At 46.6% G+C, this 13,749-nt stretch overlaps 1 protein-coding gene across 2 annotated transcripts in view; it reads right to left on the bottom strand.

The window, feature by feature from the left end:
- Positions 1 to 13,749, bottom strand: part of OLFM2 (olfactomedin 2) — a 270,986-nt gene that overhangs the window by 130,524 nt on the left and 126,713 nt on the right. Inside the window, exon 1 of one of the 2 annotated variants that reach the window (XM_075858948.1) lies at positions 2,140 to 2,478. The exons of the other annotated variant lie outside the window; for it this stretch is intronic. Within the exon in view, the coding sequence (XP_075715063.1) occupies positions 2,140 to 2,268 (129 nt within the window). The 5' untranslated portion in view covers positions 2,269 to 2,478. Of the gene's footprint in view, positions 1 to 2,139; positions 2,479 to 13,749 lie in introns of those variants that run through there. 2 annotated transcript variants of the gene reach the window in all.

Raw genomic sequence — 13,749 nt, forward strand, 5'->3', positions numbered from 1 at the left:
TTTTCATACCTATATTGGTCTATATGTCTTCTAATACTTCTAAGGTAATGAAAATCCTAAAACCCAATCAATGGACTGCAATAGGATTTGCTATGAATTGAAGAATTAACCTTAGCATAGCTCACCAACATGTTTATCAATATTAATTGTAAATCAATAATTCTTATTGAACATTCGAGGAGGAGACACTACAGTTTCTTGGTCAATTTGTAGGTTTATATTGTTTCAAATATATTAACCACTGTATATTTCTACATCTCTCTTCCCAAAATCAGTAAGAGTTCTAATTTAAATATAAAAAGTCTCTTGAAATGTAACGCCTTTAGGCAGATGTCTAAGTCTAGCCCCCCCCTCCCTATATTAGTCAGACCTAAGGATTTTTGTTGCCACCTACTAAATGAAAATGGGTACCATGTAATGCTCAATTTTCAAGAGTTAAAACTGTAGTTCCCATCTATAGTATATTTTCATAAGGGGCCCTGTTGCTGGGTCCCTCCCCATGATCAATGATTTTAGCTAGGGAAACGTATTATTAATGGTCATTTTACTTGCAACCTACCCTGGGGAGACCTGAGATATGAAAATGGGTTGTCTAAACTGGGTGACCCCCTTCAAGCTTTTGGCTTTCCTTCTAATTAACATTCTAGTCCAGAATCAATAAAATTCACTCATAAATTCTTCATAAAATCAGATTTTTCGAAGTAGCAAAGCATCAATTTAATCATCACCCTCGATAAAACTGACCTACTAACTACAAGTAAATCCCACTCCATTTCTTGGCATTAAACAATTGAACTTAGTCAATCTCTGTCATTTTACATAAAAGATAAACACTTGGTTTACGAAAATAAGGGGATCCGGTACATTGATGATTTAATTTTATAGTATAAACTAATAGTTGTAATAGTTATTCAGCAGATAGGCATTCATTTATCTCATATCTATCTATCTATCTATCTATCTACCTATTATCTATCATCTATCTCTATCTCTCATTACTATTTATATCCTGTTTCTTTATCTATTAGTATCTATCTAGCTCATGCATCTGAATTTACATATATACACACACACACACACACACACACACACACAATACATACATATATATATATATATATATGTATATACACAAAAAATGTGTACATTATATATGGTAGAAATATTACTATTTATCTATCCATTTATCTTGTCTATCTCCAAATAGTCTCCCTTTTAGATGCTTTCTCTTCTTTTCTACCCATAAATCCCCTTAATTTATTACATAATTTACATTTCATTCTACGCAACAGTATACACAAAAGTATCTTGCACTATAGTAGCTGGAGTGTAAGCTCCTGGGAGCAGGACAGCTGCCTCTTCATGTCTGGTTCTGCATATACACCTTTGTACACATAAGACTTGTTAACCTATACACATAGAAAGAGATATATAAATTGTTACAAATGGGAAAATCCTAAAGTCTAGTCATCAAGATCCACCGATAAGCCAGGTTTTCTGCCCCTGATAGACGGGTCTTTTACGTTCTTTATTGATGTACCAATTGTCTGTTATGCAAATACTACAGAAAATATAGCACATATATCCGTATAATCTCTTTAGAGCTTCTGCAATAGTAGAAATGTAGCAGAGCTGAATTTGTCTTGTAAATGTCATATGAGCACTGTGATAACTCATAGATTTAAGGTAACTCAGTACCGGCAGTCCTATAGAAGACTAAAGAAAATACATTGTGATATCACCATTACTAACTCAGCTCTGCTTCATCTGTTGGTATTACATAGTTTTTGTAACAAGATAGATAGAAAAACAGCCTTTCATGTATACCTTGCGCTTGCCACAGCAGTGCTATATACTTAGAATAATATTATACACACCGCCATATACTGAAATATATAACTAATATTACAAATGTACAATGACTTGTATATGAGATGGGATTACAGGCAATGAATGCTTCAACCAAACATATAACATAAACACCGATAAGTTCTTACACGTCATGCACACATAATACACATGATACACCCATAGCATTGGTCTACTGCTATTCCTACAGCTTACAGGTGGGACACTAGTGTTTTCCCAACTTTGACATATCACTATAAATATTAATAGAAGCCACCAGCATGAACTTACAATTTTTTCAGAAGTCCCAGGTCTGGTGCCATTGAGACCCACAAGTGATGGCAACGTCTGAGACATCCAGTTGGTGACCATTGCCATAGTGCTGAGCACAGCCCCGATTTTTAGTAAGGGGACCGTCATTGTGCCACCAAATACACCATACTCATGGGGTTGGCATTCTGACTGCCACCCCCTCTCCTGTCTCCAGGCGGGTGTCCCTGTATGTGTGTGTGTGTGTGTGTGTGTGTATGTGTGCGAAGCTCAGGACGGCATGGAAATGCCCCTGAGGGAGGGGGCAAAGCTTGGCTGCACTGCAGCTCCTGCCTGTGTCAGACCTGGGCACAGAGTAAAAGGAGGATGATAGAGGGAGAGAGAGAAATCTGCTCCCTCCTTCTCTCTGCCTCCCTGCTCCGCTTCTCCCTCCACCCCTCCTCCCCGGTGTCCCTGCCTGAGAAGCCACAGGGCGGTGAAGACTCAGCCAGACAGGCATCCATCTATCTATCTATCTCATATCTATCTATCTATCTATCTATCTCATATCTATCTATCTATCTATCTATCTCATATCTATCTATCTATCTCATATCTATCTATCTATCTCATATCTATCTATCTATCTCATATCTATCTATCTATCTATCTATCTATCTATCTATCTATCTATCTATCTATCTATCTATCTATCTATCTATCTATCTATCTATCTATCTCATATCTATCTATCTATCTATCTATCTATCTATCTATCTATCTATCTATCTATCTATCTATCTATCTATCTATCTATCTATCTATCTATCTATCTATCTCATATCTATCTATCTATCTATCTCATATCTATCTATCTATCTATCTCATATCTATCTATCTATCTGTCTATCTATCTCATTATCTATCTATCTATCTATCTATCTATCTATCTATCTATCTATCTATCTATCTATCTATCTATCTATCTATCTATCTATCTATCTAATATCTATCTATCTATCTCATATCTATCTATCTATCTATCTGTCTATCTGTCTATCTGTCTATCTATCTATCTATCTATCTATCTATCCATCTAATATCTATCTATCTAATATCTATCTATCTAATATCTATCTATCTAATATCTATCTATCTATCTAATATCTATCTATCTATCTATCTAATATCTATCTATCTATCTATCTATCTATCTATCTATCTAATATCTATCTATCTATCTATCTAATATCTATCTATCTATCTATCTATCTATCTATCTATCTATCTATCTATCTATCTATCTATCTATCTATCTATCTATCTATCTATCTATCTATCCTCATATCTATCTATCTATCTATCTATCTATCTATCTATCTATCTATCTATCTATCTATCTATCTATCTATCTATCTATCTATCTATCTATCTATCTATCTATCTATCTATCTATCATCTATCTATCAATCTATCTATCTATCTATCTCATATCAATCTATCTCATATCTATCTATCAATCTATCTATCTATCTATCTATCTATCTATCTATCTATCTATCTATCTATCTATCTATCTATCTATCTATCTATCTATCTATCTATCTATCTATCTATCTATCTATCTATCTATCTGATATCTATCTCATATCTATCTATCTATCTATCTATCTATCTATCTGATATCTATCATCTATCTATCTATCTATCTATCTATCTATCTATCTATCTATCTATCTATCTATCTATCTATCTATCTATCTATCTATCTATCTATCTATCTATCTATCTCATATCTATCTCATATCTATCTTCATATCTATCTATCTATCTATCTATCTATCTATCTATCTATCTATCTATCTATCTATCTATCTATCTATCTATCTATCTATCTATCTATCTATCTATCTATCTATCTATCTATCTATCATCTATCTATCATCTATCTATCTATCGTCTCTGAGATGACAAGGTTTGGTCAGGGGGTACTTTGTTAATCTCAGGGTTTTATCAGACAACACAATTCAACAAGACCGTTGCCCACCCGTAGACCCCAACATCTCAACATCCTTCTCCTGTGTTTTTACAGAAACAGGAGAATCATATTAATTCGATTTACAACATATGTTGAGCTTTCCTGATCCTAGGCAGTGTTTATTATACATGTCCTCCTCGTCACCCTCATGGATGGTCTAATTATTGATCTGATCATCATATTAGGCCCAATTTACACGACAGGTAAACACGGCCGTGAGGCGGCCGTTTATTTAAACCGGGCCATCAAAAAGTGGAACATCCCCTATTTTGAGCCGTTCTGCCGGCCGCACAGCTCCCATAAAAGTCTATGGGGCCGTGTAAAGCACGGCTGTCACTTGAATGTGCTCTGAGTGACGGCCGTGTCTACCGCCACTCGCTCTCTCCTCCTCCTTACTGTGCGAAGTTTGTGTGAGGAGATGATTTTGCTGCCACAGCCCCCTTGTAGATGGCACACCTTTTCCCCGTAGATGGCAAACCCCCCTGTCCATAGATCCGTGCCATTGTAGCGTAGGAGCGGAATCCCTCTAAACCTCGGCCACAGCGTTGCCGAAGCTGTGGCCAGGGACTGCACTCCAGGAGTAGGGGACCGGTCCAGGAGAAGTACCTGACGTCACTATCCATATATGAACGGTGATGTCAGGGACTTCTCCTGGAGCAGTCCCCTACAGTGACGCTATTTATAGCAAAGGGGGGTGCAATCTACGGGGGGTGCCATCTATGGGGGTGCTATGTACAAGGGGGCTGTGAGGCACTACCTACAGGGGGCTGTGTGGCACTACCGACAGGGGGGCTGCGTGGCACTACCGACAGGGGCTGCATGGCAGTATCTACAGAGGGCAGTGTGTGGCATTATCTACAGAGGGCAGTGTGTGCCATTATCTACAGAGGGCAGGGTGTGGCATTATTTACAGAGGGAAATGCGTGGCATTATCTACAGAGGGAAGTGTGTGGCAAAAAAATTGATAAATTAAATTCATCCTTTTTTTAAATGGACAGGGGAAAAACGGATGAAAAACGGGTCAAAATCGCCCGTTAAAAAAGGAAACACGGCCTGGAATAGAAACGGAACGGATGCAAAACTCAGTCGAGACTCGGACCCTGTCGTGTGAATAGAGCCTTATATCCAGGAGATGTGTGACCAATCCAATGCTGCTCTTGTTTACCAGAAAGGAGACTATCCTTGTAATTAGAATTCTACATAGGAGATGTTGATTCATTAAAATGTATCTCGATTAATTGTTTATTCTTAATTTACATCTCCAGTCAGTTGTGTCAGTAATTTGCTGAATTTAAAGAGGTTGTACAGAATTACAGAAACATGCTGCTTTCTTCCAAACAGTGCCACGCCTGTCCATTGGTGGAGCCTGGTATTGCAGCTCGGCTCCATAGTAGTGAATGGGTTTGAGTTGCAATACCACTAAAACCTGTGAACAGGTGTGGCACTGTTTTTGGTAGAAAGCAGCCATGTATTTCTAATCCTTTACAACCCCTTCAATGTTCTTTTCATTATCATCATTATTATTTTTTATTTTTTTACTTTCCAAAATTCTTGTTTGCTGAGATTAAAACACAACGCCATTCGAGTATAGTGCACAGGTTTTATTATTTATTGCCCAATGTGCAGTAGCATCCCTGCATGCCCGATGTCAGATCGGGCAGGAGATTGCAACTGGAGGTACACTTTAAAGTAAAGCAATGAATAAAAAATTCTCCACTTTGGACATTTACTATTTTTATGCAGCGTCACTCTCGACAATCTGATCCAGGGATGACCTGCTGCTGGGATTCGCAGAGATCCAGCTGTGATCAGCGGAGGAACACAGTAGTTAGTACTTAGTTCCCCTGCAGTGCCACCACAGGGGAAAAGAAGCATTACACAGTTTGCATTTAAAATAAGTCTTCCATGTAATGCAAGTTGACACGGTATCAAGTTGGGGCTGTAAAATCAGACACTGAGGGTATGTTCACACGGCCAAATTTCAGACGTATACGAGGCGTATTATGCCTCGTTTTACGTCTGAAAATATGGCTACAATACGTCGGCAAACATCTGCCCATTCATTTGAATGGGTTTGCCGACGTACTGTGCAGACGACCTGTTATTTACGAGTCGTCGTTTGACAGCTGTCAAACGACGACCCGTAAATTTACTGCCTCGGCAAAGAAGTGCAGGGCACTTCTTTGCCACGTAATTTGAGCCGTTCTTCATTGAAATCAATGAAGCACGGCTCAAGGTTTACGAGCGTCTCAGACGCCTCGTAAATTACGAGGAGGAGCTTTTACGTGTGAAACGAGGCAGCTGTTAACAGTCTGTCTTTTCACACGTAACTGCCTCTCAGCGTGTGAACATACCCTGACTCTGCCTTTAGGGTATGTTCACACGGCCAAATTTCAGACGTATACGAGGCGTATTATGCCTCGTTTTACGTCTGAAAATAGGGCTACAATACGTCGGCAAACATCTGCCCATTCATTTGAATGGGTTTGCCGACGTACTGTGCCGACGACCTGTTATTTACGCGTCGTCGTTTGACAGCTGTCAAACGACGACCCGTAAAAATACAGCCTCGTCAAAAGAAGTGCAGGACACTTCTTTGGACGTTTTTGGAGCTGTTTTCTCATAGACTCCAATGAAAACAGCTCCAAAAACGGACGTAAAAAAACGCCGCGAAAAATGCGAGTTGGTAAAAAAACGACTGAAAAGCAGGGTCTGTTTTCCCTTGAAAACAGCTCTGGATTTTCAGACGTTTTTGTTGACTACGTGTGAACATACCCTTAAAATGACGTGGTTTCCACGCTGATTTAGGACACAAATTTGAAGTGTTTTTGGTGCTTTTGATTTTGCAAAACGGTGCTGAAATCCTTTGACACTGTTTTTTCAGATTTAAATGAATTGTAATTGGAATTTTTGGGCAGATACAGCACCTAGATAGGTCAGGAGGTTTTTTTATTTTTTTTATCAGTGCTGCTGATTTAGGCTACATTCACACTACATGAAAAAAATGGCCATTAAAAACGTATAAACTGTCAGTTTTTCATGGCCGTTTGGCATCAGTGTCTCCAAATTTTTATAAATTTCCAGTCCGTCTGTCCGTTGTTAATGACCGTTTGCCATCCATTTTACATGGCCGTTAAAAAAAAAGGGTGGATTTCATTAGGCAGGTTTTATTTTTGTCCCAACCCTCTGAAATCACCACAGTGCAATTGTAGATAGTGCTGCAATGTACCTGTAGATAGTGCGACAGTGCCCACTGTAGATAATGCCCACATGGGGCCATTGCCCACATAGGGCCACAGTGCCCACTGTAGATAGTGCCACAGTGCCCACATATAAAGTGCCAGTACCTACAAAGTACCACAATGGCCACTATAGATAGTGCCACAGTGCCCACATAGAGCCACAGTGCCCACACAAAGTGACACAGTGCCCACATATATAGTGCCACGGTGCCCATTGTAGATAGTGCCACAGAGTCCACATAGTGGCGCAGTGCCCATGTAGATAGCGCCACAGTGTGTGGTAATATCTACAGGGGGCAGAGTGTGGCACTATCTCAGGGGGCGCTGTGTGGCACTATCTACAGGGGCAGTGTGTGGCACTATCTACAGGGGCAGTGTGTGGCACTATCTACAGGGGCAGTGTGTGGCACTATCTACAGGGGGCAGTGTGTGGTAATATCTACAGGGGGCAGTGTGTGGCACTATCTACAGGGGGCAGTGTGTGTCACTATCTACAGGGGGCAAGTGTGTGGCACTATCTACAGGGGGCAAGTGTGTGGCACTATTACAGGGGGCAGGTGCGTGGCACTATCTACAGTGGCAGTGTGTGGCACTATCTACAGGGGGCAGTGTGTGGCACTATCTAAGGGGGCAGTGTGTGTGGCACTATCTACAGGGGGCAGTGTGTGGCACTATCTACAGGGGGGCTGTGTGTGGACCTATCTACAGGTGGAAGTGTGTGGCACTATCTACAGGAGGCAGTGTGTGGCACTATCTACAGGGGGTTGTGTGTGACTATCTAGGTGGAAAGTGTGTGGCACTATCTACAGGAGGCAGTGTGTGGCACTATCTACAGGGGGGTGTGTGGCACTATTTACAGGGGGTTGTGTGGCGCTATCTACAGGGGGCTGTTTGGGTTATCTACAGGGTGCTGTGTGGCGTTATCTACAGGGGGCTGTGTGGCGTTATGTACAGGGGGCTGTGTGGCGTTATCTACAGGGGGCTGTGTGGCATTATCTACAGGGGCAGTGTGTGGCACTATCTACAGGGGGCAGTGTGTGGTAATATCTACAGGGGGCAGTGTGTGGCACTATCTACAGGGGGCAGTGTGTGGCACTATCTACAGGGGGCAGTGTGTGCACTATCTACAGGGGGCAGTGTGTGGCACTATCTACAGGGGGCAGTGTGTGGCACTATCTACAGGGGGCAGTGTGTGGCACTATCTACAGGGGGCAGTGTGTGGCATATCTACAGGGGGCAGTGCGTGGCACTATCTACAGGGGGCAGTGCGTGGCACTATCTACAGGTGGCAGTGTGTGGCACTATCTACAGGGGGCAGTGTGTGGCACTATCTACAGGGGGCAGGTGTGTGGCACTATCTACAGGGGGCAGTGTGTGGCACTATCTACAGGGGGGCTGTGTGAGGACCTATCTACAGGTGGAAGTGTGTGGCACTATCTACAGGAGGCAGTGTGTGGCACTATCTACAGGGGGCTGTGTGTGGACCTATCTACAGGGGAAGCGTGTGGCACTATCTACAGGAGGGCAGTGTGTGGCACTATCTACAGGGGGGTGTGTGGCACTATTTACAGGGGGTTGTGTGGTGCTATCTACAGGGGGCTGTGTGGCGTTATCTACAGGGTGCTGTGTGGCGTTATCTACAGGGGCTGTGTGGCGTATGTACAGGGGGCTGTGTGGCGTTATCTACAGGGGCTGTGTGGCATATCTACAGGGCGCAGTGTGTGCACTATCTACAGGGGGCAGTGTGTGGCACTATCTACAGGGGCAGTGTGTGGCACTATCTACAGGGGGCAGTGTGTGGCACTATCTACAGGGGGTGTGTGGCACTATCTACAGGTGGCAGTGCGTGGCACTATCTACAGGGGGCAGTGTGTGGCACTATCTACAGGGGCAGTGTGTGTGGCACTATCTACAGGAGGCAGTGTGTGGCACTATCTACAGGGGGCTGTGTGTGGACCTATCTACAGGAGGCAGTGTGTGGCACTATCTACAGGGGGGGGTGTGGCATATGTACAGGGGGTTGTGTGGTGCTATCTACAGGGGGCTGTGTGGCACTATCTACAGGGGGGCTGTGTGTGGACCTATCTACAGGTGGAAGCGTGTGGCATATCTACAGGAGGCCAGTGTGTGGCACTATCTACAGGGGGGTGTGTGGCACTATTCTACAGGGGTTGTGTGTGCTATCTACAGGGGGCTGTGTGGCTTTATCTACAGGGTGCTGTGTGGCGTGATCTACAGGGGCTGTGTGGCGTATGTACAGGGGGCTGTGTGGCTTTATCTACAGGGGGCTGTGTGGCACTATCTACAGGGGGCAGTGTGTGGCACTATCTACAGGGGGCAGTGTGTGGCACTATCTACAGGGGGCAGTGTGTGGCACTATCTACAGGGGGCAGTGCGTGGCACTATCTACAGGGGGCAGTGCGTGGCACTATCTACAGGTGGCAGTGTGTGGCACTATCTACAGGGGGCAGTGTGTGGCACTATCTACAGGGGGCAGTGTGTGTGGCACTATCTACAGGGGGCAGTGTGTGGCACTATCTACAGGGGGCTGTGTGTGGACCTATCTACAGGTGGAAGTGTGTGGCACTATCTACAGGAGGCAGTGTGTGGCACTATCTACAGGGGGGCTGTGTGTGGACCTATCTACAGGTGGAAGCGTGTGGCACTATCTACAGGAGGCAGTGTGTGGCACTATCTACAGGGGGGTGTGTGGCACTATTTACAGGGGGTTGTGTGGTGCTATCTACAGGGGGCTGTGTGGCGTTATCTACAGGGTGCTGTGTGGCGTTATCTACAGGGGGCTGTGTGGCGTTATGTACCAGGGGGCTGTGTGGCGTTATCTACAGGGGGCTGTGTGGCATTATCTACAGGGCGCAGTGTGTGGCACTATCTACAGGGGGCAGTGTGTGGCACTATCTACAGCGGGCAGTGTGTGGCACTATCTACAGGGGGCAGTGTGTGGCACTATCTACAGGGGCAGTGTGTGGCACTATCTACAGGTGGCAGTGCGTGGCACTATCTACAGGGGGCAGTGTGTGGCACTATCTACAGGGGGCTGTGTGTGGACCCTATCTACAGGAGGCAGTGTGTGGCACTATCTACAGGGGGGGGTGTGGCACTATTTACAGGGGGTTGTGTGGTGCTATCTACAGGGGGCTGTGTGGCACTATCTACAGGGGGCTGTGTGTGGACCTATCTACAGGTGGAAGTGTGTGCACTATCTCAGGAGGCAGTGTGTGGCACTATCTACAGGGGGGTTGTGTGTGGACCTATCTACAGGTGGACGTGTGTGGCACTATCTACAGGAGGCAGTGTGTGGCACTATCTACAGGGGGTGTGTGGCACTATTTACAGGGGGTTGTGTGGCGCTATCTACAGGGGGCCTTTTGGCGTTATCTACAGGGTGCTGTGTGGCGTTATCTACAGGGGGCTGTGTGGCGTTATGTACAGGGGCTGTGTGGCGTTATCTACAGGGGCTGTGTGGCATTATCTACAGGGGCAGTGTGTGGCACTATCTACAGGGGGCAGTGTGTGGTAATATCTACAGGGGGCAGTGTGTGGCACTATCTACAGGGGCAGTGTGTGGCACTATCTACAGGGGGCAGTGTGTGGCACATCTACAGGGGGCAGTGTGTGGCACTATCTACAGGGGGCAGTGTGTGGCACTATCTACAGGGGGCAGTGTGTGGCACTATCTACAGGGGGCAGTGTGTGGCACTATCTACAGGGGGCAGTGCGTGGCACTATCTACAGGGGGCAGTGCGTGGCACTATCTACAGGTGGCAGTGTGTGGCACTATCTACAGGGGGCAGTGTGTGGCACTATCTACAGGGGGCAGTGTGTGTGGCACTATCTACAGGGGGCAGGTGTGTGGCACTATCTACAGGGGGGCTGTGTGTGGACCTATCTACAGGTGGAAGTGTGTGGCACTATCTACAGGAGGCAGTGTGTGGCACTATCTACAGGGGGGCTGTGTGTGGACCTATCTACAGGTGGAAGCGTGTGGCACTATCTACAGGAGGCAGTGTGTGGCACTATCTACAGGGGGGTGGTGGCACTATTTACAGGGGGTTGTGTGGTGCTATCTACAGGGGGCTGTGTGGCGTTATCTACAGGGTGCTGTGTGGCGTTATCCTACAGGGGGCTGTGTGGCGTTATGTACAGGGGGCTGTGTGGCGTTATCTACAGGGGGCTGTGTGGCATTATCTACAGGGCGCAGTGTGTGGCACTATCTACAGGGGGCAGTGTGTGGCACTATCTACAGCGGGGCAGTGTGTGGCACTATCTACAGGGGGCAGTGTGTGGCACTATCTACAGGGGGCAGTGTGTGGCACTATCTACAGGGGGCAGTGTGTGTGCACTATCTACAGGGGCAGTTGTGGCACTATCTACAGGGGGGCTGTGTGTGGACCTATCTACAGGAGGCAGTGTGTGGCACTATCTACAGGGGGGGTGTGGCACTATTTACAGGGGGTTGTGTGGTGCTATCTACAGGGGGCTGTGTGGCACTATCTACAGGGGGGCTGTGTGTGGACCTATCTACAGGTGGAAGTGTGTGGCACTATCTACAGGAGGCAGTGTGTGGCACTATCTACAGGGGGGTTGTGTGTGGACCTATCTACAGGTGGAAGTGTGTGGCACTATCTACAGGAGGCAGTGTGTGGCACTATCTACAGGGGGTGTGTGGCGCTATTTACAGGGGGTTGTGTGGCGCTATCTACAGGGGGCTGTGTGGCGTTATCTACAGGGTGCTGTGTGGCGTTATCTACAGGGGGCTGTGTGGCGTTATCTACAGGGGGCTGTGTGGCGTTATCTACAGGGGGCTGTGTGGCATTATCTACAGGGGGCAGTGTGTGGCACTATCTACAGGGGGCAGTGTGTGGTAATATCTACAGGGGGCAGTGTGTGGCACTATCTACAGGGGGCAGTGTGTGGCACTTTCTACAGGGGGCAGTGTGTGGCACTATCTACAGGGGGCAGTGTGTGGCACTATCTACAGGGGGCAGTGTGTGGTAATATCTACAGGGGCAGTGTGTGGCACTATCTACAGGGGGCAGTGTGTGGCACTATCTACAGGGGGCAGTGTGTGGCACTATCTACAGGGGGCAGTGTGTGGCACTATCTACAGGTGGCAGTGCGTGGCACTATCTACAGGGGGCAGTGTGTGGCACTATCTACAGGGGGCAGTGTGTGGCACTATCTACAGGGGGCAGTGTGTGGCACTATCTACAGGGGCAGGTGTGGCACTATCTACAGGGGCAGTGTGTGGCACTATCTACAGGGGGCAGTGTGTGGCACTATGTGAGTGGTGTGTGGCACTATCTACAGGGGGCAGTGTGTGGCAAATATTACAGGGGGCAGTGTGTGGCACTATCTACAGGGGGCAGTGTGTGGCACTAAGGGAGTGCATGGCCCTATCTACAGGGGGCAGTGCTATCTACAGGTGCTGTGCGTGGCACTATCTACAGGGGGCAGTGTGTGTGGCACTATCTACAGGGGGCAGTGTGTGGCACTATCTACAGGGGGGCTGTGTGTGGACCTATCTACAGGTGGAAGTGTGTGGCACTATCTACAGGAGGCAGTGTGTGGCACTATCTACAGGGGGGGCTGTGTGTGGACCTATCTACAGGAGGCAGTGTGTGGCACTATCTACAGGGGGGGTGTGGCACTATTTACAGGGGGTTGTGTGGTGCTATCTACAGGGGGCTGTGTGCGTTATCTACAGGGTGCTGTGTGGCATTATCTACAGGGGGCTGTGTGGCGTTATCTACAGGGGGCTGTGTGGCGTTATCTACAGGGGCTGTGTGGCATTATCTACAGGGGGCTGTGTGGCACTTATCTACAGGGGCAGTGTGGCACTATCTACAGGTGGCAGTGTGTGGCACTATCTACAGGGGGCAGTGTGTGGCACTATCTACAGGGGGCAGTGTGTGTGGCACTATCTACAGGGAGGCAGTGTGTGGCACTATCTACAGGGGGGCTGTGTGTGGACCTATCTACAGGAGGAAGTGTGTGGCACTATCTACAGGAGTCAGTGTGTGGCACTATCTACAGGGGGGCTGTGTGTGGAGCTATCTACAGGGGGGCTGTGTCTGGCGCTATGTACAGGGGGCTGTGTGTGGAGCTATCTACAGGGTGGAGTGTGTGGAGCTTTCTACAGGGGGGCTGTGTGTGGAGCAATCTACAGGGGGCTGGTGTGGCACCTATCTCAGGGGGCTGTGTGGAGCTATCTACAGGGGGCTGTGTGTGGAGCTATCTACAGGGGGGCTGTGTCTGCGCTATGTACAGGGGGCTGTGTGTGGAGCTATCTACAAGGGGCTGTGTGTGGAGCTATCTACAGGGGGGCTGTGTCTGGCGCTATTACAGGGGGCT

The sequence above is a fragment of the Rhinoderma darwinii genome, chromosome 3 (genome assembly GCF_050947455.1).
Source record: "Rhinoderma darwinii isolate aRhiDar2 chromosome 3, aRhiDar2.hap1, whole genome shotgun sequence".
NCBI classification, from domain to species: Eukaryota; Metazoa; Chordata; class Amphibia; order Anura; family Rhinodermatidae; genus Rhinoderma; species Rhinoderma darwinii.